The sequence below is a fragment of the Balaenoptera ricei genome, chromosome 1 (genome assembly GCF_028023285.1).
Source record: "Balaenoptera ricei isolate mBalRic1 chromosome 1, mBalRic1.hap2, whole genome shotgun sequence".
NCBI lineage: Eukaryota > Metazoa > Chordata > Mammalia > Artiodactyla > Balaenopteridae > Balaenoptera > Balaenoptera ricei.
The window spans coordinates 112,333,998-112,359,865 of record NC_082639.1 but is presented as its reverse complement, the minus strand read 5'-3'; the positions used below and the strand labels follow the sequence as shown (position 1 = coordinate 112,359,865).

The window sequence follows — 25,868 nt, the reverse complement described above, 5'->3', positions numbered from 1 at the left end:
CTGGTCAGCCTCTCTGTCCCTCGTGGGCACCAGCTCCTCCCAAACCGCTCCACACCTAGCCGGCCTCCTCTTCCCCAGGAGAGTGAAGAAACCAATCACAACATAAAAGTCATATAAAGGCCTCCTCCACTTGCCAAATAAAAAAGACAAAACCAAACTGGACACAAACACAAATCAAGGAGAGACACACACACTGTGAGGGGCCCAGGGCCCCAGCAGGTCTCTGGCTTCCCGGCACGATACATTCTTGTGTAATTCAGGAACAGGGGCGCTGGGGCCCCTCTGGGGAGTGGGAGTAAAAAAATACAGAGATTACAGTCTCCCTGTGGGCTCCCAGGCAGGGCAGGGGCAGACACAATCTCTCACAGTTTTTTCTTCTGTTTTTGGTTCCACATCTGATCCCCCACTGGGGCTGGTCAGCCCCGGCTCTGCCCTTGGGGCCGGCCCCCTCCACCCTCCCAGATGCTAGGAGGGCCCTGGGCTGGGGATGCCCTGGCCACTCCTAGTGGGACCAGCAGGACAGAGTCTACCAGGGGAGATGGGATGAGGACCTGGGCAAGGAATGAGGACGCGCAGTTCCGAGATGCTGTCCTCTCGGTGGCCGGCCAGCCCTGCGTGCGCTGCTCACCGGCAAGGGGCGTCGCCGTCCCAGCCGTCACCCCTTGAGGGGCTTGTCGGCCCCTCCGCTGGGGCTGCTGGCGCTGTCACTCTTCTTCCTGCGCAGGCTCTCAATCCAGCTGGAGCTGGAGCGGGTGGTGAAGCCGGAGAGCGCCAGGGAGCTGAGCCGCATGTTTTTGCCAGACATGATGAGCTCCCCGAAGCCCTCCTGGTGGGAGAAGGCGTAGCCCGAGCGCCGGGAACCCGTGCGACCCACCCGCCTCATGCAGCGGTGCTGGGCCTTCTGCTTCTTCCTCACCAGCTGGGTGTAGCGGACCTGGTGGGGGAGGCGTGAGGGAAGGAGCCTCCGTCAGCGTCAGCGTGGCAGCGTCACACACCGCCTCAGGGAAGGGACCCAGAGCGCCCGGGATGGGGCAGGCACGGGCACCTCCAAGACTGCACAGGGCGTCTGTCCCCGGGAAGGGCAGAGGACCACCATCCACGCACTTAACAGAAACTGCAGCCACAGGCGTATTTAAGCCTGAGGGCTTCCGGACACACGGGCTCCGTCCCCCAAAGCAGACAGCCTGGCCTCTCACCGTGTCTGAGAGATCCGGCTTCAGGTTCAGCTTGAGGAACCGAAAGGCGACCACAGGCATGATGCAGACGACTGTGGTGAGCACGATGGTCAGCCACACGGTGGGCTGGGCCAGGGTGTTCTGGGCATTACCTGGGGACAAAGGAGTCAGGGGCCCTGGGAGTCACAAAGCAGGTGCAAGGGCAGCACACCCCCGCTGAGTTCCCCATTTCTTTTTCTGGCAGCCCCACTTCCCCAGTCTCAAAACCTAAGTCATCCCTGGCTTCTCTTTCTCTCTGCTCTCCAAATATTTATCTCCAAATTGGACTCTAGCTCCAAACTCTGAAAACAACTTCAGACCTGCTTTGTTTTGTCTTTTTTTTTTTTCTTTTTTTGGCTGCATGACACGCAGGATCTTAGTTCCCCGACCAGGGATCGAACCTGCACCCCCTACAGTGCAAGCACCAAATGATAACCACTGGACCGCCAGGGAAGTCCCCAGACTTACTTCTTTATCTGCCTTAACCTGACATCTCTGTTGAAGGTCTAACAGGCATCTCGGTTTCACACGGCTGAAAGTGAACTACTGTTTCCTCCACCCCAATCTGCTCCACGTCTTCCCCAGCTCAGGAGATGCCACCACCCACTAAGCTGCCCCAAGTAAAAGCCCCGGAGTCAACCTGGTTCCTACCCCCACCATCTCAGGCCCCCATCCAATCTGCTGGCTCCATTTCCAAAATATCTATGGGATTCCACCACTTTTCACTTGACTCCAAGCCACCATCATTGTCACCTGGGTTACTGCTATAGCCTCCTAGCTGGTCTCCCTGTTTCTACTTTTGCCCTCTACCTTTTATTATCCACAAAACAGTCAGAGTGATCCTGTAAAAACATAAATCAGTTTATGACATTTCCCTGCTCAAAACCCTCTGATGATGGCTTCCTATCACATTTAGATTAAAATTCAAAGTTCTTACTTTGACCTATAAAGGCTTAAATGATCTGGACTGATTCTCATCTCTGCCCTCCTGCCTCAGCCCTACCTTCCAACCTCGTTTCCTTCACTCCCCCAGCTCCTCTGCTGCTGACGACCTCCCCACAAGCCCTCACCTAAGGCTTCCATATCACTGTTTCCTCTTCCTGGGCTGTTCCTGTCCAGAGAGGCACATGGCTCACTCCTTCCCTTTATTCAGATTTCTCTGTGCCAATGTCTCTTCCTCAAGAGGGCTTTGCTGATGACCCTTGTACCTTTCTACCTTGCTTGATGTTTTTTATAGGACTTATTGATTTCAGACATTATAACTGTTAACTTGTAAATAATTTGTCTCTCTCACTGAAATATGAGATTCAGGAGGGCAAGGATTTTGCCTGTTTTGTTAACTGTTGCATCCCTGGCATCCAGGATAGCGGGTGACTGAATGCCCACTGGATTAAAGAATGAACAGATCTAAAGCAAATGCCAAGACCCGCAAATGAGTCTTTCACCTCATGCCTCCCAACCAGTCCCTCTTGGCCACCCACCAGAGCCACCCTGCGGCGGTTCTGAACACCCTTGCACTTGATCACTACAGCAGCTTCCTAACTGGCTGTCACTGCCACGTTCATCTTTCTAAGGTAATTCTTTGATGCCATTCCCCACTCTCTCCTCAAAAAAAAAAAAGAGAGGCTCCTAGCAAGTCAAATGCACACCTGACAGCCTGGCATTCTGATTCCTCAAATGGCCTGCCTTTCTAACCTCTCTTCCACTGCTTCTCAAAGGGTATTCTTGTCCCACCCTAGCTGGAGCACTCTCTATTTCCTGGAAATAAACAGCCTTTTCACACTTCCAGCTCTCTGACTTGGAATCTGGCTCCCCAATCCTGGCTACACCCTCAGCAGCCTCTTCTGTGGGACTATCCCTGACCACCCCACAAACAGTCATTTTGCTGACCATGAAGCCTGCCACCCTTTCGCCTCCCTTGTAGCCTGGCAGGGCTGTTCTTCATTTTCATGGATATGGAGACCCTCTGAGGGCAGGGCCTGGGTCGGATACACCTAGATCCCCACAGCACCTTGCAGAATACCTGGCACATAAAGAGTGTTGAATAAATGCTTACCTACCCCATTAGTCCCAGAACAACTGTGATTCCTCACTGATTCAAGAGGAAGCCACAGGCACTCACCCACAAACCGGAACTGGTTTGGAAACATGTCGAAGAGCCCATTGCTGTGCATGGCAAAGAGGATAGCAAAGTAAACCGCCAGGCTGCCCCAGATGAAGAAGTGGTTGATGGCCGTCCAGTAGCCGGTATCCAGCCCAATCTGCAAAAAGCAGTTGTTACAGGCAGAAGGAGCACCCCCCCCAAAACCCAGTCCCCCCTCCCAGGAACAGAACTGCAGTGCCCAGGGCACCCCAAGGACAGGAGCCCCACCCCTTCCATAGGGGAGGCCAGTTCCCGGACTGCCTCCTACCTGCACACTGACCACGATGACCAGTGAAGTAGCCACGGTGACCGCAAAGGACTGGTAGTCAGCCAGCTGGGTGCCATCATCGCGGGTGGCCTCAGCAAACACCCCATAGGGGATGAAGAACATGAGCACAGACGTGTAGATGCCTTGGGCGATGCAGATGAAAAATTCCCGCTTGTTGAAGAGGAGGTTCAGCTGGCCTGGCTCGTACAGCTTAGGGTACTCCATGCTCCGCTGCTCCGGGACATCCTGTGTGCGGAGGGCCCGTGGCACAGGATGCCTCAGAAGCTGCCGCTTTAACTCAGGAAGGCCAAGGGCAGACTCTGTCCCCCTACCTCTTTTTTTCTAAATTCTTCGACAGCTATATCTGACCTCAAGCCAGCTGCCCCCAATCAATCTTTTGTTCAGCAACCCAGGGGAGTTACAGGGCAGGTGTGGCTGAGAGGGAGAACCAGCCACACCCTGCCCAGCTCACAGAACTGCCTTCCCAGGGACCACAGGCAGTGGGCACAAGCCTACCACTATCAGGTGGCTCCCTTGCAGCAACGTCTTTCTCCCCAGCCCGCCCGGTCACCCAACTCCCCCATACCTGATCGAAGACCCCCATAGCCAGGACTGGGAGGGAGGTGTACACGATGTTATAAAGGGTGATGAAATACTGGTCATAGACGGTCTGGAAGGAGAACAGGGAGCAAGAGAGGAGTGAACATGCAGTCTTTCTTCACTACAAATCAGGCGGAGGAAGACAGCCGACGTGGCATATGTGGAGGCCTAAGGAATTTTCTGGAACTCCCTCTCCACTTCTTCAACAAGCATTTTTTTAAATGCATGCATCAGACAACAGCTAGGCCCTAAGGGGACCAAGCAATGAACAGGACAGACACAATCTCTGTCCTTAAGGAGCTTAAGGATTGGCAAGTCAGGGGTCTGGGGAGCTCACTACCTGGGCCGAGAAGCCGCAGAAGAAGCCAAACCAGAAGTGGACCATGGTGAAAGCGAAGTTCTTGTAAAAGAAATAGCAGAGGAACTTGCACATGCGCAGGTAGGACCAGCGCCCATGCACCAGCAGGAGGCGTTGCAGGAACTTGAACTGGGAGAAGGAGTAATCGGAGGCCAGGACAGCCTGGATCCCTTCCTGCCCACTGATGCCCACACCAATGTGAGCCGCTGCAGAGACAAGAGATGACAAGAGGATGAAGACAGCCACACCCTTCAGACTCACATCACATTTCAGCCCCCTCCCCCATCATTCCTCCCTGGGCCCCTCTCCCTTCCCCAGCGCCCAGCCGCCACACCTACGCAGTCCACTCACTTTTGATCATGCTGACGTCGTTGGCTCCATCCCCGATGGCAAGGGTCACAGCCTTCTTGTACTTCTTAACCAGTTCCACCACTTGTGCCTTCTGCAAGGGGGTCACCCGGCAGCAGATGACAGCTTTGCAGGCACAGGCTGTCTCCAGAAACTCCAGCTCCATGTCTGCCTCTAACGCATGGGCCTGGAACACAGAGTGCTGAGAGAGCCCCAGTCTTCTCCAGGAGAGACCTGGGGGTCAGCTCCTCCCAGTCCCTTTAAGACCGCAGCCCCCCCGAAGTCCAGGGAAATGGGAACAAGGTAAGATATAAGAGCCGCTCTCTGAAAAGATACTACTGCCCAAGCAAAGGATGGCGACACTTACCAGGCTGTGCCCGTTGATGACCAGGGCGTACTCCCCAGCCACAGCTTCCAGGACAGAAGTGAGCTTGGAAGAAGAAAGCTTCTCCTGGTAGGTGAAGCCGTTGCCTACAGTGCGGGACGAGTCCATCATCTTCTCCCGGGCTTTCCTGTGAAGGGGGAAACGAGACCGTGGTCTGCCAGGACAGGAGCAGGGATTCAAGCCCGATCGGGGAACCTCTGCCCGACCCCCAGGTACAGTGCAGAGCATCTACCTGCCTCGGGCCTGTTTACCTGAGCTCCTCCCGCACTTCCAGGACCGTGTGGCCAGTGACGATGAACACCTCCGTCATGTCATCCGTCAGCATCTTGCAGGAATAGCCAATGTTCACAGCCGTCTCTACCAAGAGAGATTGCAGGAGCTCTGGACAGGCCCCCGACAAGGTCAGCGCACTTGCCAGCCCGATGTCCTAGGCTCATGCAAGGACCCCACGGGGCTGTGTCCAGATGCAATCTCCTCTGCCCTGCTGGTTCTCACCTTGCTTGTCTCCTGTCAGCACCCAGATCTTGATGTTGGCCAGCGTCAGGAGGGCGATGGTCTCTGGAACCCCTTGCTGAAGCTTATCCTCAATGGCCGTGGCGCCCAGCAGCTGAAAATACCACAAGGGTCCCTGGGAAGAGAGTCCAGGCACGACCCCTCCTTGCCCACCCTTGGCCCGTTCTGCAGCCCATACCATCATGTCGCTCTCAACCTCCTCGTAGATGCTGGCCAGCCGGTCCTCCCGGCTGTCCTGGGCCAGGCTGGCCTGGAGCCGTCTCTCGGCCCACTCCTCGTAGTAGTCTTCATCCAGATCCTTGTAGGCCAGGACCAGGGTCCTCAACCCTTCGCCCGCGTACTCCTGGAGCAGGAGTCAAGGGAGTCAGCCCCCAGCCCCTCCCACCACCCCGCGAGTAGCAGGACCACAGGGCCCCCTTCCTCACGCCTACATTCAGGTGGTCAGCGGTGGTGTTGAGGAGCTCCTGGGTGGAGTGGTGAAGTCTGTCCAGCAAGATGGTGTCAGCCCCTTTGCAGTACAGTCGGATCTTCCCCTCTGGATTCCGCACTACGGGTGGGGCGGGGGGAGAACGTCCCAGAAAAATTCAGGCAGCTGAAGCCCCCCATCCTTAAAACATCAAGGGTCACCCAGTACACCTCACCTATCCCGGGTCTGCATGCTGCCCCTGAATGCCCCCGGCACCCCCGTCCCGGCCTCACCTATGACTGACATCCGTTTGCGGATGTTGTTGAAGTCCAGGATGGCCAGCAGCTGGTAGGTGATGGCTGTGCCCATCTCGTGGACAGTGATGGTCTTGGGTGTACGAGAGCGGAATACGAAGCCGAAGTTCCTGGCTGCGGTGACCAGAGCCCCCTCGTCTGGCGACTGGGCTTTGTAGTACAGCTCCCCTGGGTGGGGAGGAAGAACACAGGTGGTGTCAGTGGCCACGTTCTCAGCCGAGTGTCCCGCCCAGGAAGCCCCAGGCAGCCGCACTGCAGACCACAGCCCGAGACCAAAGGCACAAGTCAGGTGGGGGAGAACACAAGCCAGATCCTCGGCGCACCTTCGTGCTTCCTTTTTTTTTTTTAAGGCCGTGCTGTGCGGCACGTGGGATCTTAGTTCCCTGACCAGGGCTCAAACCCGTGCCCCCTGCATTAGAAGCGTGGAGGCTTAACCACTAGACCTCCGGCGAAGTCCCTCACCTTCATTCTTTTCTTCTGACATGACGGTGTGACACAGGGAAAGGAGGCGGAAGAACTCGTGCGTGTGTGGGTCCCCCATCTTGACAGCCTCCAAGAGGGTAGGGTCCCAAAATAAGAACTTCTTGTCAGCCAGAGGATTGAAGGAGAAGTTGACGGGTTCAGGCCTCTGGAGCAGGTAAGAGGGCGATCAGGAAAGGGTGGGTCACTAGGCTGCCTCCCAGGGAGGCGCTGTCCCCACCAAGATCCTGTCCACTGTGGACCTCAAGATTCCCACTTCTGCTACCAGCTCTTCCTTAGAACACCATTTCCTCCAAGCAGCTTCCATTTCCTGACCAGACAACACATCACTCCTACCCACACCAACCCTGCCCAGGCACCCTGTGTTTCATTGGCACAGACAATCACCATGGGGTCTGGACCTTACCTCTCCCAATTCAGCTTTGTGGCCCAGGACATCGAACACGTCACCTACACACAGCCAGGAGAGAAGGAGAAGCAACGTCAGAGCTCGAGATCTTGCAGAGCAGGGGGAGAAGCCTCCAGTGCAGGACCCCCCCAGGCATCTGGAACCCGCAACCCTAGTCCCTGAGTAAATGTCACCCAGATTCACACAGCTGACTCAAAGGACAGGAGGCGCAGGCACCCTGGATCCTCAGAACCCCAGGACTGAAAGCCATGACACCCACTGCTCCCCATCCCCGTCCACGCTCCAGTTCTCCCCCCCAGGGCAGCTCCAATTCCACACCCATGTCCCCAGGGCTCCCAGGCCCCTTCGGGCGCCTTTCGCTCTTTAGGTCTGCACAGCAGACGAAGCCTCACACACTGGCCATGGGGCCTGGGTTAGTATAGAAAGCAGTTAGGAAAGGGGTTCACTCTGCATAAAAGACCCCACACACCCTGTGCAAGCCATCCCAGCAGCTCAGCCACAAGGCCACTGCAGCGGGGCCACACTGGAAAGGCCATGGTCACATTCCAGAGACTCACAAGGGCCCTGGACAGCAACACGGGGAGAGTCTAGACTCCACCAGGGCTGACAAGGTCCAACCTGGCCGGGGTGCCCAGGGGCCAGTGTCTAGGGCCTCACTTCAAACAGCCAAGGAGCTCCCCTACTGCCTGGAGCTGGGATCGGGGTGAGGGCGCCAGCAGAGGAGAGGGGAAGCACTGTCAGTGTCTACCTCCTGACCCGGGGCGCAGAGCATACCCTCTCAAGTCCCACAGACCCAGGTAGGAAAGAAGTAAAACCCAAACATCAAGACAATTGTGGGAGCCCCAGTAGCACAATCCTTCAGGCGAGACGCAAGCCCTCGGTCCCTGGAGGCGCAGCCCTACCGTAGCTGCGGCCGTTGATGGAGCACTTGTTGAAGACCATGATGTTCTGGGTGAGGGTGCCTGTCTTGTCGGAGAAGATGTACTCCACCTGGCCCAGCTCCTCGTTCAGGGTGGTGGTGCGCGCCTCCGCGGGCGTCCGCTTCTTCATGCAGAACATCTTCTTGTCCCAGTTGATGAAGTAGCTGTGGCCCAGGCGGATGACCTCCACGCTGCACAGGGTACAGGAGGTGAGGCTGGGGGCAGGAAGGGGAGGGGGACCCCACCCCCACGGGCCTTCGCTGCAGGCCCTCCGCCTGGGGAGAAACAAGAACGGAGCGGATACCTGGGCAAGGACACCTGGGTGGGGGAGGGCAAGGAGAGCCTAAAGGTGGGGGTCCCCGACCCCGACCCTCCGATGCTCTCCAGACAAAAAGGTGCAAAGGGCCTGGGCAGGCGGGACAGACGGCACAGGCAGAGGAGAAGGGACTGCGGACAAGGCACTCGACCAGTTCTTACCTCAGGACTAATAATACAGAAACCATGCAGAGAAAACAAGAGAAAGTGCAAGAGAGAAGGAAGAGAAAAAAAAAAAGAGAAAAAGAAATAATGAGGGTGCTGCGCGTGCCACAGGCACACAGACGCCCCTGCAGGGAGGGGAAACCGAGGAGGCCCTGGAGCCCGTGCCTCGCTGCCCGAACACAGGCCGAGCTCGCTCCTTCCGCCCGGCTCTGGGCTGCACAACCTGACCTGGGGTGTTTGGGAAGAAGGCGGGGCAGACTGAGATGCCGACTCCAGAAGGGAGCGGGGTCTCGAGAGTCTGGGCAATAACACCAGTTTACAATGGCACAGGGCTCTCAGCGTCCCAGAGGTCTGTTCGCATCATCCTCTTTACTAGGCATTACCCCTGGGATTCGGACTGTCAGCATCTCAGAAAGGGCCCCATGTTTAGGTCCAGCACAGCCAAGCAATGGGGCCACATCTGGAACCCTGCTTCCAACCCTGACTGAGGCTGCTGTCAGCATCCAGTTACCACACAAAAAATGAGCTGGCTGGAAATGCCTTAATGGCCTTTGCCCCACTCTGCTGATCAAGCGTCCCCTCTCCACCCTCCCCGCAAACACACGTACTGTAACCTGATGAGACTTAGAAACTTTCTCAGGCAGCTACCATGGGCTTCGAGTGAACTTGGATACAAAACAAAGACAGCAAAGTCCAAAGATGGAAAAAAAAAAAAAATCAGATCAGAAACAAGAAAACCTTTAAATAGTAATGAAATACCAGAGCTGCGATGATAATGATGAACACGCTACCACCTGTTATTCGTACAGTAATTTAATTTTTAAAATGTATTTTCCAATCTTGTATCTTATATCAAAATGTCCCTATGAAGAGGATGAAACTGGTATTATTCTTCCCATTTTACATGAGAAAACCAAGGCCCTAAGGGACTGTGGATTTGCCTGAGGTCACGTGGCTACTGAGTAAGCAGGACTAAACCACAAGCCTTCTGAGTCTCCTCCTAATGCTCGATAAAAACCCCACTGTCCACCCTCAGCACAGAAACTCCTTATCTCCTACTCACTGTCAACAGCACTAGGACTCAGTGGCTAGTGGGGAGATCTGAGGACGATCTGGGGAACCTATGTGAACAAAAACAACATATGGGAAGAGATCTGAGCATCTCTGTAAAGCATTTCCTTAAACATGTCACAGGTTGGGAGTTCCCTGGCGGTTCAGTGGTTAGGACTCTGCGCTTTCACTGCCGAGCGCCTGGGTTTGACCCCTGGTCAGGGAACTAGGATCTCACAAGCCACGCAGCCAAAATAATAATAATAATAATAAAGTATACAATCTGATAAATTAAAAAAAGTCACAGGTTCTCTTATCTCAAGTGCAAGGCACTAAATACAAAGAGATCTTCTCTCTTCTTGCCATTCTTTCTTCCTCCTGCATCCCCCCGCCCTTCCTGTTCATTCTCCCTGTTAACATTATCTTTCCTGCAAACATCCTAGATGTCCTCTTACTCCTATTCATGCTGTTAACCACTGCCAGCCAACACTTCCTAAAGCATTCTTTAGATTTTTTTAAAGAATCTTTTAATGGTTTACTAAGTAAAAGTCCATTGGCAAAGATTCAGGACCCTCCACGATAGGGAACAAGCTTATGTTTCCAGCTCTCTGTCTCACAGGCCCCCACTCACAGTCCATGCTCCTGCCAAACTGTCCCAGGACCAACCATTCCAAGGTCCCTATCTCTGTGCCTTTGCTTCCAGCCCTCTCCTCCAGGCTCCACCTTCACCCATCCCTGCCGCCATTCAAAGCTCAGTTCACCAGCAACCTCTTCAAAGATGTCCTCCCTGATTAACTATGCGGGGAGTAATGCTCTTCCAATCCTCATGGCACTTTGTGCCTCTGTGGTATCTCAGTGGGATGCATGGTAGCTCGGTGTCTTTCACTGTTTGCATCTCTCCTCCCCTACCAGTCTGCTGCTTTTGAAGGCAGAGGCTGTATTACACATCAACTGTGTCCCCTTGCTTTACACATAAGGGTAACACTGAAGGTGTTACAGCACTAGTTCCCATTTTGTTTTAGAACATGTTCAGATTTATCTCCCTCTACTAGACTGAAGCTCCTGGAGGGAAGGAAATCCATTCCTAATACATCTGTATGTGCCACAGCACCTAGCATGCTTCTTTGCACAAAGTCGGCATGCGATAAATATGTGCTGAATAAATCAATATGGTTTTTGTTCTAATACAATCCAAAGTGCCAGGAAACTGTGGTGAAGTTTGCTTTGTACAGAAAGATAAACAGGTAATATAAAATGTTCACAGCACAGGAAGGAGAGGACCCCAAGTTCCCTCTCGAGAATTTCACCTTCACAGAAGAGAGAAGTTTGCCAAGGGACCACCTGAGCTCCCTGGAGAGACCCCAGAGCAGAGAGAGCGCATACCTGACATAGAGCGATATGGGCACGACGGTGTTGAGGATGATGATGTAGGACCAGAAGGAGAGGAAGCCAGAGAAGAAGGCACTGTCCACCGCCTCATCCCAGGGCAGGTAGACCTGGAAGCGTGTCCCGACCTCGTGCTCCCAGATGGCATTGCCAATGGCTAGGATCACCCCCATGCAGACCAGAAATCCAAAAATCTGCAGAGGAATGAGAAGCAGAGGCTAAGCTGCCACTTAGGAAGCCCTCAAAACCAAGAGCATCCCTGAAGGTCACCACTGGTACCCTGAGCCCTCGAAAGCTCAGGCATCTTTTTTTTTTTTTTAATAAATTTATTTATTATTTATTTATTTTTGGCTGCGTTGGGTCTTCGTTGCTGCGCACCGGCTTTCTCTAGTTGTGGCGAGTGGGAGCTACTCTTCGTTGCAGTGCACAGGCTTCTCATTGCGGTGGCTTCTCTTGTTGCAGAGCACGGGCTCTAGGCATGCGGGCTTCAGTAGTTGCGGCACGCAGGCTCAGTAGTTGTGGCTCGCGGGCTTAGCTGCTCCATGGCATGTGAGATCTTCCCGGACCAGGGCTCCAACCTGTGTCTCCTGCATTGGCAGGTGGATTCTCAACCACTGCGCCACCAGGGAATCCCCTCAGGCATCTTTAAAATGGTGGCATGCTCTAGTGGGAAGCACCCAGAACTGGTGACAGGTTCTAGTCTGTCACTGACCATCATGTGGACTTTTTCTCACGACGTTTTCTCAACTGTATGCTGGGAGGGCTGAAATGGTTGTGTAGCTCCCACTCTGACATCCTAGAACATTTGGGAGACCTCAAAGATGGTAAGAGTGGGGGTGAGCTACTTTCAACATACCAAAGAAGCTTATTAGAAATCATCCATTTACTGGAGCTAAGCCTCTACAAGCCAACAAAAATGCCGGGATTTCCCTGGTGGTCCACTGGCTAAGACTCCATGCTCCCAACGCAGGGGGCCTGGGTTCAATCCCTGCTCAGGGAACTAGATCCCACATGCCACAACTAAGAGTTCTCATGTTGCAACTAAAGGTCCCACATGCCACAGCTAAGACCCAGCGCAGCAATAAATAAATAAATAAATATTTTTTAAAAAATGCCAAGTTTCTGTAATGTTCATTATCTTATACAGATTGCCAAAAAAAGTTTTTTAACCAAGACACAAATTATGTCTTCATAAATGTAAATTTCTTAATAGTCAAAAAACTTATAAAGCTTGGAGTCCTTGAAGAAGGATCATAAGAAAGTTTTGGTGGTTTAAAAGAAAAAAATTGAGACCATTGTGTGATTTCAGACATCTATCTTCAAAGTTGCCTCCACTCTGGATGCTTTGAAACAAAGCAGGAACCATCCTGATGCCCAAGGACTACCAGGGGGCGATGCAAGCCTTGGCCTGATAGCCTCTCAGGCTGGGGTTTCTGCAAACCCTTCAAGGCCAAGGAGGAAACTGTCTCACCAGAGGCTGACCCCAGCTTTTGCAAGCTGGCGTGTGGGGGGCAGGCAGCAGGCAGTGGGAGCACAAGAAGGGGAGGAGAGCCCAACAAGGAGCTCAAATTTCTAGCCAAACAAGGGGAGGATTCAGGAATTGCCAAAAACTAAAACAGAAACTTTTCCTTTGGGATCCTTTGCTCTTGGAAGTCAGGGGAAAAGACCCTGCTATCCATACTCCAAATGGAAATTTTTCTTTTAATTCGCTCTCCATCCCCATGAAGGCCTCCTTGTCCCTGGCAAAGCAAACAGAAGGTCACATGCTAAGCTAAGTCACCATCATAACTGGAATCCAGAGAAGGGAAGATTTGTTTTAACTTTCTTTAAGTTGTTGATTCATGCACGCTCCTAAGGATTTTTAAATAACATCTTCCAAGTCCAAAAAGAGCCTGAAATAAACACTGTCTTTGAGTGGTTGACCTGCCAGTGGCTTTAAAGCTAAAACCTGAAGGCTGACTACTGACCAGAGAGGAGAGATGGAAGTAAAGGGACCCGCCCAGGGAGAACCAGAAGGGCAGGGGCAGGAACCATATGTGGGATGCCTTACCCAGAGCACCAGTGTATTCATTAGGCGATCAATACTTGTTCTCTTGAATTTTGTCCTGCCGCTGTTCTGCATCAGCTTAGTGTCAGGACCTAGAAAGGAATGCAAAGGGCTGGGAAAGCCAAATAACAAATCTGCCTCTGGGCTTCTGCCCCGGTCCCCAGACTACAGGACATCAGGGTGGAAGAGAGACACTGGCTGGATGAGAAGCTTGGATCCAGGGCCCACTTAGCCTCCTCCCACATTCCTGCGGGAGGGTGAAGGTAGCAACTCTCACCCTTCTTTCTTTGGGCCCTAGGAGGCTCACCTGCAAAGATGACCAGCCCGAAGCACCACTCGGTGTTTCGCAGCACGCAGCCCCGCAGCAGCATGTTCTGGTTGCTCAGGGGGAACTTGTTCTCCTTCCAGTAGAGGGTTCCGCTGAATTTGTCCAGCTTATTGTTGGGAGGTTCGCAGATCACTTCACCTGAACAGAAGACAAGAGTGCCCCCGCTCGAGGTGCAGTCTGTAGCTTAACCACGAGACAGCAACACAGAAAAAGCAGCTGCAGGGAGATGGTGTTAGGATGTAAGCCCATCACACACTGCTGGTGGGAGTGTGAACTGATGCAACTTTCTGGGAAAGGAATGAGCAGCATGAACTCCCATTAAAAGTATACATGCCCTCAGACCCAGTAATCCCACTTTGAGGACTCATTCTACAGAAATGATAGCATAGGGCTTCCCTGGTGGCGCAGTGGTTAAGAATCCGCCTGTCTGTGCAGGGGACACAGGTTCGAGCCCTGGTCCGGGAAGATGCCACATGCCGTGGGGCAACTAAGCCCATGCGCCACAACTACTGAGCCTGCGCGCCACAACTACTGAGCCCACGTGCCACAACTACTGAAACCCACGCGCCTAGAGCCCGTGTTCCACAACAAGAGAAGCCACCCCAATGAGAAGCTCGTGCACCACAACGAAGAGTAGCTCCCCCTCGCTGCAACTAGAGAAAGCCTGCGTGCAGCAACCAAGACCCAACACAGCCAAATTAAAAAAAAAAAAAAAAGAAATGATAGCATAGCTCACAACAATTTTATTGAAGCATTATTTGAAGAGTAAAAGACTGGAAACAACTGAATAGTCAGGGGAGAGCTGAATAAATTACAATACATCAATTCTTTGAAACATTATATGGTTATGAAAAAGAATGATGTAAATTTCTTTACATAGCGACATGATAAGATACTTATGATGAATTTAATAAGTACAGAAAGGCGGTTGCAGAGATTTTAGTACAGTATGATCCCATTGATTTATGCTCACGTGTCTGTATAAACAGAGAAAAGTGTGGATGAATACACACTAAACTGCCAGTTAATGTGACTACCTAAGGAGACTAGAATTGGAGGGAAGGAGGGCTTTTTCTTATACATGCTACATAGTTTGTCTTGCTAGAAGGAGCATATATCATTATTCTGAGACGAATAAGAAATAAGAATAAGCTGAATTTCAACATGTACAGCAAGGAGGGAGCTATCAGCCATGAAGATCTCTTGAAATGACCATCAGTTCACAAGTAAATGATAGCCACCCGGCATTCCTGACACCCCTGCTCCCCAACCACCCAAAAAAGTCCAGGGCGCTGCATAATCACAGGAACAAGAAGCCAAAAAGAGAAGGCACAATTTAAAGCCCCAAACCCACCCATCTCCTCTACCTGAAAGTTGCTTCTCCAAAACTACTCACCATCAAACTTGGCAAGCTTACTGATGTCTCCCAATTCCGAGGTGACCGGAATCGCCTGCCGTACTTTCATGTTGGTCTCTCTGGAAGGACAGTGTCCCTGAGGCCTGGTTCCCTTCCCTTCCTCTAGATTCTACCTGGGGGCACCTGACCATGGAGCACCACCACCCCCAGGCATTACGAGGTAGGTAATTCTTTTACACACCCAAAGCCTTTCTTACCCATCAATTTTCCAAAAGGTACAGACCCCAGACCTGGGAACCTCTTTCAAAAACAAGCTTGTTACCCCAAAGGAGGCAGAAGGAGATGTGTGACACTGAGCATGCGACTTACCCATCGAGTTCTGCTGTCTCTATGTAACACAGCCCATGGGGCTCACTGCTGGAAAGGAGGAGGAGATCCGCCTAGAAAGAAAACCTAGTGAGAAGGCCAAAGACCCAATCCTCCACCCCCAATGGACTCTTTGATGATCCCTCCTTCCACTAAGCACTCTTGGTTTGCTTAGTCCCAAGCACGTGAATGGCTAGAAAGGAGGCATATTAATATGACACAGAAGCTTCCCACTCAAGGAGGTTTCCTCCCATGGGTGTTTAAGAGGCAATAGTCAATCAGGAAAGACTCATCCCTTTCTGCCAAAGTAAAGGGAGAGCCCTGTAGGCCTAGAGGGGCACCTTGTCCCTTACCGCCACAAACTGGTTATTTTCTAGCTTGATAATATCACCAACACAGACATTCATCCACTGCTCTTGCTGGAGGCTGAGGCAATGAGAAGATAGAGAAGAGGCTGTCAGTAGCTAGAGAAGTTCCCAGGGGACCCCTTTCTTCCCCAAGGCCCTCAGTCTCCAACAGGCACTCACATTCCATTGATCAGCACCTGAGACTGACGGTTATTCACCTGGTTATCACTCTTGTGGCGGAACTGAAGAGAGGAAAGAAAGGTAAGACACCTTCTCCTGCTCCAAGGGACTTAGATGATCAGTGGAATGCAGAGCACACTGGGTACCACCTTGTCTACACCTGTTCACAGGTCTACTCTCTTCCTGACTCCCCCTCCCTACTCTCAGCCAAGATATCATGGATCTAGCTGGACCAGGTAAGGGATGGCAAGGTCACCAAGGAATTGTGCTGGGTGGAGGAAGGTGAGTTGTGGGGTGGGGCGTGGGAAAAAGGTAAAAGAACGACAACTCACATAGTCATCAGTGGCGTCTTTAACAGCTGTGATTGTGAGGACAAGAACCAAAGGCACAATGGTGGTGAACCAGGACAGGGAGGAGATCTGTGGGATCAACTGAAAAAAGGAAAGAGAAGTCATGCCTCCGAGGCCCCGTCTCGTTTCCCCTAGACCTTTCTCTTCCTTGACTTTATTTCGCTTTGTGAGTTGCAAAGGGTTTACCACAGGTCACTTACCTGCAGAATGAGAAGGAACAGGAAGTAGGTATTGGCAACTTCCTGGAACTGCTCAAAGAGGTTGACAGGCAGGAAGGTGAGAATATTGTACTTGGAGGTCTTGATGCAGTTACTCTGTGGCAGTGGGAGAGAAGATCATGAGGCAGCCTCCAAACCCAACCCAGAACGAGACTGAGGCTGCCTCCTCCATCTACACTTTCCAAACCTCTGTCCCCAAAAGCCAGTGACCAGAGGTGTGGGAGGGTGAAAGAGGAGGAGAGAAGAGAGTCTCACGGGGTCAATGTATCCTGCTTCACTGACAGGTGAAGGCCATGAAAAATTCAGCACATAGCAGGTGGAGAGTGGCGAGGAGGCTGCCTTCCCCTCCCTCAAGCACTCTCCCAGCAGTCAGCCCTCTGTCCCAGCCTAGGACAGATGGGATGCACCTTTCCCCTTTCTGACTCAGGAGGAGAGCACAGGTGGTCTAGAGCCACTTACCGCATACTGGAATCTCTCATTGTATTCTCGGTCATTGGCCCGCGCCCTCCTTTCTTCTTCTGCAACAGAATGATGCTGCAGTCAGAAGCAAACTGAGGCCTGGCCCAACACCTTGTCAGGCCCACCCCACTCTATGGGTTTTCCACTGAGGGCCCTTGGTTCCTTCCACAGCACACAGTTTTTAAGGAGTTAGCACCACACCTGAGGTGCCACTAAAGTCTTCCCTCTAGTCCACCTCTCACCACCAGCCTGACCACTGGGCTCTGCAGGTATTACATTCTCAGGACAAGATGCCTTCTCCTTTCCTCACCAACAACCATCAAGGTCTTCCACTGGGGACACTCAGTTTCTCTCCCCCATCCCTCTAATTAATGCTGTAGGAATTAACGGTCTTGGGTATCTCCAGAGGAACAGCAGCTGAAGACACTAAGCTTCCTTCTCCTGGAAACCCCTGCAGATCCAGCCACGGTACTGCCTTCCTCCTAACCTAGTGGGTGGGGTGGGTGGCAAGACAGAGGGTCACTGTGCCCTGTAACTGCTCTGCGGCAGCAACCCAGCGCCACGTGCAGTCCCCCCTACAGAAGCCTCTGCTTGTCACATGTCATCAGCAGCGGCTTCTGACTGGCCCACAATGACATCATCTTATTTCAAAGCTCATCTTCAAGTCGGGGGGCGGGGGCTGGTCAGGGATATGGGTCATGCAGACTGAGACAGAGATGAAAGAGGGAGGAATGGGATGTAGTTGAAGCAGTTGCTCTCTAACCGTAACCTTTCTTGTGCCATCTGCACATATTTCCCCTAAACAACACATCTGTCACTTAGTGACAAATGAACTACACCTATTCTGAACACCCACAGATCTGGGACTGCAGGCACCAAGTTCAGGTCCCAAAACATGGGGTTGTCCTAGGAAGGGTTCTCCAGCCCATCTCCCATGGTCACGACCACAGGCTGAAAAAGGGGGTACCCTGGTTAGGTAGTAAACATAATGCAAACCTGTCCTGGAGCCAAAGGCAGCATTCCAGACGCCTTCCCTCACCCCCTTCCAAGCCCCCTGCAGAGCACACTGCAGTAACAAAAACCTCAGACCACTGCATCCGCTGCCTACCCAGAGTGCTCCTTCCCTGCGTGGTCACCTTACTCCCAAAACTTCTCCAGAGGGGACCCCTCAGGCTGAGTCGCCTGTGCAGTCACCAAAGACCATGCAAAAGGAGAGGTAGGGACCAAAACCTTCGGAGTCAGGATCTCTGGGTCTGCAGAGGACATGGGAAGGCTGGGGGAGGCAGGGGACAAGCGAATGTGAGGGAGGGAGGGGGTAAATTACGGGCTCGGGAGAGCTGCCAGTCGCTGCCTCCCGTTACCTGTCCCCCAAGAGGGCTTCTTTCGGCTCCAGGAGGGGGAAGCCCCGGCCCGGGCCCACTTCTCGGGCATCTCCTTGGGGACCGTCATGATCCCAGTTTGAGCGGGGGAAGGGCGGGCTGTCTGTTGGTCTGTCCTCGGCCTCAGCGGCTCCGATGGGGCGGCCCCCCGGGGAGGCACCGGAGCTGCGGCAGCTCAGAGTGGAGCCCCGGCCGTGTGGCGCGCGCCCCACCTGCAGCCCCGGCCATCCTCCCGGCCGCTCGCACCCGGCGACGCCGCGCGCTCTGCTGCGCCGCCCCCGCCCCCGATGCCCCCCGCGGACGCCAGCGCGCTCTGAGTGGCCCCGGACACGACTCGCACTCCCTGGGCTCCGCCCCCGCCCGCTCCCCCGACTGCAGGGGTAGCCGCCTGCCAGCGCGCCGCGTAGGCGAAAGCCAGCACGGAGTCCCGCCTCCCTCGGCCCGGCCAATGCGGGTGAGGGGACTGCCAGCGTTGTCCGGGGCAACCGCTTTCATCCCACCGCCTCCCACCCCCACCCCCGCCCTCAGGAAAACAAGGAGGACCTGGCCTTAGATGGGAAAATGAGGGGAGGAAACGAAGTGCGAGGACGGAGAAGGGATGGTGGGAACACAGCACCCCGGGCTCCCCAGACCACGGAATAGGAGCTCCAGGTGCCCCAAGATAAGATAAGAGTCTATGTGTTTGGGGGTGAGGGGCAGGTACTCAGCACCCTCCTGGGGAAGAACCCAGCTTAGGGAATCAAGGCGAATAATTCGGTTTCCTAAGGCTCCCCGCAGGATGGATAGGGCCTGCAATCTACCCTCCTTCAGGCTCATTACCTGTCGTCCCTCTTCCCTTTGCTCCCTGAGCCATAATAACACCCACTCTTGATGGTCCCAGGGATTTCCCCCCGACCCCGCCTCCTGCCTGTCTTACCTGGGGGGCGCTTTTTTGCACACAGTGCCATCTCACCCAGCAAGGTCCCAGCAATCCCATGGGAGACCCTGCAAGAAGGTGACATATGCGTGAGGTCAGGAAACTGAGGGTAACCTTCATTCCCCTTTTCAGACTCCTCCTGAAGGTTTTCTTCCCCAGTTCTGAACTTGCCCCTCCCCCAGCCTTCCCCACTAACTCCACAGCAACACTCTGCTCTTACTACCCTGATAGGTCCCTGAGAAAGAAGAGGGAACTTCCCCACCGCCTCCCCCCATGCCTCTGCCTTGGATAACATGAGGGGACTGACCACTTACAAAAACCAAGACCTGCTGGGAAAGGAAGGGGGCAAAGAGAAGAGGCCAGATATTGACAGGAGGGGCACAACTCTCAAGGTACCCATCCCAGGGACAAAGGATACCCCATGTGCCCTCCTGGTGGCAGTGAGTGGGTGCCTGTGTTTACTGGAAAGCAGAATTTCCACTAAAGGGTGGGGTTGAGGGAACATGAGCCAGGAAACACCTGGCAGAGCATCAGGAAACAGGGTGGGCAGGCTCCACCCTTCTCAAAAAGCTTATAATCTTCCCATCCCCCCTCCATTACTGGGGCTTCCATTATCACCTCCTCCAGGGGAGCTCACTTTAGAGGCTTGGCCTTCACTTCCTGCACACAGTCCCCAAACCACTTCCTCTCAGTCTGGGTCAACCGCCCTTCTGGGCCAGCAAAGGGGTCTTTTCAACCCTGCTGGGGAGTCATCCCTAGCTCTCTCTCTCTCACCCCAAGCCTAGTCCAGTCAGTATGGCACTGGGTGCAAGCTCAGGGAGCATCAGTCAGATGGACCTCTGCTTCCTTCTATCTCCCCATGTCCTTCCTTTCACCTAAAAAGGTAAAAGCCCTGGCCTATAGACAGGGTCACAGAGCCTCATCCCAGCTTGGCTCAAAGGAAGCTGCCAGCCAGGTCCTGTGTCCTCTTGTCCACCTCCTCTTTCTTCGTCTGGGTGGAAAGCCTTCATTCCCCTTGGTTCCCCTGTCTCCAGCCTCCTGGGAACAACCTGCCAGCCTGTCAGCCCCAAGAGATACTAATTGTCTGTCTGCCCAGCCTCTATAATTACACACTCTGGCCAAGGCCCTGTCACCCACACCAGTTCTTCGTTCACTAAGCCGGACTCCCTTCCTGAACCCCAATCAGGCAATACCTAGAGCCAGAAGTCCTTTTCCTCTCTGACCCTCCCCAACCCTGGCAACCAAGGGTGCCTGGATCAGGAAGAAAAACCTCATCCACGTTTTCAGAGATGCCAAGCCTTCCTACAAGGCCCCCAGCCAGGGTCTCCACCCAGTCTAGAGTATGAGTCATACGAGGGTGGGGCATGGAGAGAGAGGTTAAAAGAGAGGATGCAAGGGTGGGCATCACAAGTTCCATAGCCAGCCCCGCCCTCAGGGAGGGAGGCAGTCAAGAAACACTATCAGCCTGAAGATCAGGGTTTGACTCCTATGAAAGAAAGAGTTAATGAAGGAGCTGCACAGGCTCTCAGGAGCCAGGAGTCTGGACACTGCCCAGGAAAGTTGTTTTACCTCTAAGACCCTGGGGAGACTGAAAGCTGGCTGGCCCCAGACTTCATCCCCTCTGGGGTGCCATAATAGGGAAGGAAAGGGAGCGGGGAGACCTGGGAACAGGGACCCTCTCACTTCTCCTTCCCAATCTCACACAGCCTGGGTTTTCTGAGCCCAGGCCCATTAGCCACGTCGCTCTGCCCCGTCACCCTGCCCCAGCCCCCTCTGCAGCCACATTTGGGATAAAAATAGCCAGCTCTGGGAAGAAGGCAATGCTCCATGGAGGAAAACGGCTCCTCCTCTAGGCCTGGCCCCTGCTCCCCTCCAGCCCAAACCCAGGAAGCCTGACCCCTTCTTTTAGAGGAAGCTGGCAGGGATATTTATGGGCAGGTCAGGAAAACATAAGAGAATGGAATCCAAGACCCCCAGCTCACTTGCCACCAACGCCTGGCCACTTTCCATGGCCAAGGACAGAACCCAGGACTCTCTCCCAGCTCTGGACTCCCAGAGCTAGGACCTCGCCTGGCACCCTTGGTCTTCCTCACGCACAGAGACCTCCACCTTACAGAGACAGCGCCCACCACCCCCAAACTCCCTTCTCCGGGCACCCAAACCCTCGGACCCCGGGTACTCCCCTCACCCCCACGACTCTGGCCGGTTCTCCCCTCTCCGCTGCTCCATAAGCTTCTCCTCCGCACTCCCGCGCCCCTTTGCTGGTCTCCACGCGCCCCTTCAGCACCCCACCCTCCCATCCTGCGGACGGCCTCCCGAATCTTCCCCACCCTCAGGCACCCAACACCATCTTCTCTCCAATCATCCACTCCCCCTCCTCCGTCTCACCGCAGCTCCGACTCCCTGTCCCCTGTCCTCCCCTGCCCACACCCCCCGCCCCGGCCCCTCCAGTCCCGAGTCCGCGTCCGCAGCAGCATCTCCCCCTGCCCTCCCGGCCCCGCGCTCCTGGGCTGCTGCCCCCGCCTTGCCAAACCTCACCTCAGCGCTCAGCGCTCGGCGCCCGCCCCGGCGGCCACGTCCTGCCCATGCCGGGGGCTGCGGCGGGGGGCGCTCGGCTCAGCTCCCCGCGGGCTCCCGCCCCCCCAGCTGCAGCCCCTCTCCCCCCCGGGCCTCGGCCCGCTACTTTGTGTCAGTTTCGGCCACGGCGGGGCGGAAGTGACGGAGGTGGCGGGAGAGGGCGGGGGGCGGGAGGGGGTTTTGGGGAGGGATGAGGGAGAGGGAAGGCGGGAGCCGCCATCTTTGTGCGGGGCAGGGGGAGGGTCTTAACCCCTCTGATGCGCCTCCGCAGTGTGAGGCCGTGATCCCCACCCCACCCACTCTCCGATCCATCCCCGGTCAAAAACAAACAGACAAAAGTCTGGAGGCGAGAGAGCGCTGAGATTTTTTTCTTTTTTTATTTGAAAAAAAGGAAACAGAAGAACGCTGTTTATCTGCTAATGTGTGAGAGAGTTAGGGAAGCGGTGAACGACGAGCATTTTCCTCCGCGCCAGCTTTCTTTACCCCTACACTCATTCCCTCTGTTCCTTCGCCTTCTCTCCTCGCCCTGGCTCATCTCACTGTTCACCCTCTCCTTCAATGACACAGCCCGGAATGTCTAGGTATTGGGTCGTGCCTCAGTTTCTCCCGCTTGCTCTCCCAGTCTCTAGGCGCTTGCATGCCTGTGTTCCTCTGGCGGCCCTCCCTTTTTCCCCCCACCACGCCCCCTTGGTGGAGGCGGCTCCCCCTACCCCTAATTACTATCTGCGGGGTGCTGAATCTAGGCGAGGCGCCCCAGTGAGCGGAAAGGCGGGCGGCACTGAGGTTACGAGAGCAAGGAGTCAGGCAGTGGGGACCAAGCTTTGGAGGAAGTCCCCTGGGTTATGCCCCGCACTGGATGGTCGGCCCCCACGATCCTGTGGATTCCCGCAGCCTTCCCAATCTGGGTTCCAGGGTGCGCACCCTCTGGCGGCTACTTTGAGGAACTGCGTTCCTGGAAGTCCAGGGTCCGAAAACTTGCCTGGGGCAGGAGGGGATGAAAAGCCTGGGTCCCTTACCTGATACTCCTCAATTCTCCCTGTCCAGGCATCCTCCCCAGTTTAGGAGGAAGCGATGCCTAGATGAGTAAACGGAGAAGCTGCCCAGGGCCTGGTGTATTAATAAAGACAAAAAACATCTTGTCACCAGGCATGGGTCTCTGGCCCTCTTCAGTGTCCATGAGGGAGGTGAGGACTGTCATGTCAGAATCACAGCTTACTCTCCTGCACCTGAGTTGCGGCAGGACTTTCCAAGTCTGAGGCTTCAGGTTGGGCACACTCTAGATCCTGAGCTGGCTCTGAGTGCTCAGGATGGTGCAGAGGCACCAGCCGCTGGTGTGTGGCTGTGCTAAGTGTGGCCCTCACTAGAGGGCCTACCACCAGCCATTGCCAGCGCTACAAGAGAAGATCAGAAGGGCGATATCAGGGTGAGTCCCTTAGCCTTCCCTCTGAAGGACTGGCGGTAGTAGTAAGAGAACTCCCTAAAGCAGTTCCTGGGGTGATAGACACCAGAAAGAAGGTGTCTTGGCACCAGAGCATAGCGCTTAGAGAGGAGACCCCAGGAGAGCTTGGTCCAGCCTCTTGCCTTAGGGAATTATCTGAATATCTGTGTTTTGTTGATGAGATTACTAATGTCCAAACAGGTAATGTGATGTGCCCAAGAACACAACCTCTAAATGTCACTGTTTCAATGGAAAGAGTGGAGGGGGAGGCAGGGGACAAAAGAGAAAGGGAGAACTTGGGCTTAGAGGAGGTTCACTGTCCTAAGAGGCCAAGAGAACTATTTAAAAGGAAAGATCTGGGGACCGAGGGTTAGAGCCCTTAGCAGAGGGATGAGTGGAAGGACGGCACCAGGGGAGGTCATCTCTCCCCTGAAGACTTCAGGGCCCCAGCCAGCCACATAGGTGAAAAGCCGTGGGTCGAGGTCCCAGGCAGGGTTGATTGGGAACCCACAGCTGGCACCCATGGATATCCTGATGGCCAGGATCAGCAACCCCACTACCACAGGCTCCACACCCGCAGGCACTCCCTTGTTCCGTGTGTCCAGGATGGCTAAGATCCCCACAATCAGCAACCAGGTACCCAGAACCTTGGAGTGGACAGAGGCAGAGGGGCTCCCATCAGCTGTCAGGTGCTCCATCTGCCCTATCTCACCCAAGCGCTCCAGGCTACCACCCCACGTCATCTGACTTTGTCCAACACAGGCAGCTGGGGAAGGTGAGGTGCAAACATAAATGCAACCCCACATCCCACCCAGAGCCTGAACAATAGGCCGAGGTCCCGGGAGACAAGGGCAAAGGTTGTGGCTTTCCCAAATCACCCCCTCATGCCTACCTGATCCAGGAAGCCATTGCTCAGGGACAGATAGGGGACAGGGTAGGTGACAAAGATGGAGGCTGTCTCCTTGGGACCAGTCACTGTCAGGTTCCCACCTGTATAGTTCTGTAGGGCATCTGCAGGGTAGGGGGACAGCCAGTATTTCCATCTTTGCTCATTCAAAACTGCTCTAAGGCACCCTTGCCCACACACAGGTGTCCCCAACCCTGTTCTCTCTGTTACCGTGATAAAGAGCATACACCTATGCTCCAGAGGCACAGAAAGCAGACAGCAACTGCACCAAGGAGTAAATGGGAAACTTGGCCCAGGGGAGGCATCCCAGGAGGCACATGGCCAGGGAGAAGGCTGGATTCAGGTGGGCCCCTTCAAGGATCAAGAAAAGAAAACCAATATCCATTGTGTCACTGCCAGGCACTGTCACCAGGTAACACTGCTACTCCTCCCCACGACTCTTAAGACAAATGTTACTATTCCCATCATATAGGTTAGGAAGTTGAGGCTCAAGGAGGTTAAGCAACTTGTCAAGGTCACACAGTGAAGCCAAGTTTGAACCTGGATCTGTCTGCTCTTTCCACTACAGCACTTGATGCAATGTGTGCCTGGGGGACGAGCAGGTGAGGTCCTGAGCAAAGATGAACCCCCGAGGGCTTAGGTGGGGGACAGAAGAGGAGAGCACTTACCCTTGATGCTTTGCCATAGATCTCCATCTATGTGAGTGGAGGATTAATGTGAAGAAGGGGGATGGCAAGATACAGAAAGGGAAGGGACTGGACTGGGCCAAAGGCATATCTCAGTCCAGGGCACTGGTCAAGCTCAAGGAGATAATGTCTATGAGTCACCAAAGGATCTGCCTTTTCATCATTACCACACTCAAGTACACATCCTACCCCGTCTGATGACCAGACCTCACCCTCCTCACCTGAGATGTTACCACTGACGTAGATGGCTAGCCTAACACCCAGAGAGCCAGCCAGAAACATGGTGAAGAAGTTGCCTTTGGTTCCTCCACTGGTGACAGCCTGGGCCAAAGTCCCCTGTATGAGGAGCTGGTAGAGAGAAGGAAGATGAGGAAGAGGGAACCAAGAATAAGGAGCCTGGTGGACCACATCCCTGGGATGTGGGGAGAATACACTTCTAGGAGGCTTGGGGAAAATGATAGCTCACGCTAAGAAAAGTAAAAATGCCTAAACAAGTCATTTACATTGATGACCATTATTGAAAAAAGGAGAATACTCAGACATTTTGAGGATTTTTGGAAAAAGCATCTGAGCTAACATTGACAGCTGACAACTCAAAGCTGTACCACGACCCCTTGTTAGAATAGGAGCATATGGGGTCCAGATAATAAGTGGAGTCCTGGGCTCAGGTCTGGTTCACAGGATATTCACTGAGACCAAGGATCCACCAGGTGGTCACTTCCCTGATACCCCAATATATAACTGAAATGGACATTCTTTGAAGTTGCAGAACACTCATATTGGTTTCTTGACCTGTGGAGCAAGTGATGAAGGCCAATTAGAGGGCTGAGACTACCCCACGCCAAGATAATAAATAAAAACAATACCATATCCTTGGGTAAATGGAAGAGATTAGTGCCACCCTCAAAGACGTAAAGAATATAAGAGAGGTGGCCCCTTTCATACCACCAGTTTGGCTCCTACAAAAACCGGATAGATCATGGCAGATGGCAGTGGTCTATGGTAAAATTATTCAAATAGTAACTCCAATTGCAATTGT

The 25,868-nt window shown here is 53.9% G+C and overlaps 2 protein-coding genes across 2 annotated transcripts; both read right to left on the bottom strand.

Moving 5' to 3' along the window:
* Positions 1-109: 109 nt before the first annotated feature.
* On the bottom strand, positions 110-21,928 carry ATP8B2 (ATPase phospholipid transporting 8B2). Its single transcript, XM_059932494.1, has 28 exons — positions 21,760-21,928; positions 19,222-19,289; positions 16,927-16,985; positions 16,450-16,563; positions 16,232-16,330; positions 15,900-15,961; positions 15,726-15,798; positions 15,376-15,446; positions 15,046-15,125; positions 13,629-13,787; positions 13,325-13,413; positions 11,272-11,468; positions 8,341-8,549; positions 7,436-7,479; positions 7,012-7,177; positions 6,529-6,717; positions 6,261-6,376; positions 6,008-6,172; positions 5,812-5,923; positions 5,568-5,673; positions 5,299-5,443; positions 4,935-5,118; positions 4,566-4,789; positions 4,212-4,295; positions 3,626-3,871; positions 3,337-3,475; positions 1,197-1,327; positions 110-934 (listed from the first exon to the last, which is right to left on the bottom strand). Exons 2-28 carry the CDS (start codon positions 19,250-19,252, stop codon positions 656-658), a joined length of 3,573 nt encoding a protein of 1,190 aa, XP_059788477.1. The 5' UTR covers positions 19,253-19,289; positions 21,760-21,928; the 3' UTR covers positions 110-655.
* A 1,075-nt stretch (positions 21,929-23,003) lies between these two features.
* Positions 23,004-25,344, bottom strand: AQP10 (aquaporin 10). The gene is given in 6 exon segments (XM_059921903.1): positions 23,004-23,189; positions 23,641-23,883; positions 24,129-24,247; positions 24,354-24,494; positions 25,051-25,177; positions 25,333-25,344. Coding segments are annotated over 6 exon segments (828 nt in total).
* Positions 25,345-25,868: the final 524 nt, after the last annotated feature.

What these genes read in the sequence shown, in the direction of transcription:
- ATP8B2 (XM_059932494.1), bottom strand. Translation starts at nt 19,252, where the DNA reads ATGGCACTGTGTGCAAAAAAGCGCCCCCCAG. An exon ending in TAAGCTTGCCAAGTTTGATG is followed by an intron (nt 13,788 to 15,045) that starts GTGAGTAGTTTT and finishes TCTTCTGTTCAG; the next exon opens with GTGAAGTGATCTGCGAACCT. An exon ending in AGGTTGAGAGCGACATGATG is followed by an intron (nt 5,924 to 6,007) that starts GTATGGGCTGCA and finishes TGGTATTTTCAG; the next exon opens with CTGCTGGGCGCCACGGCCAT.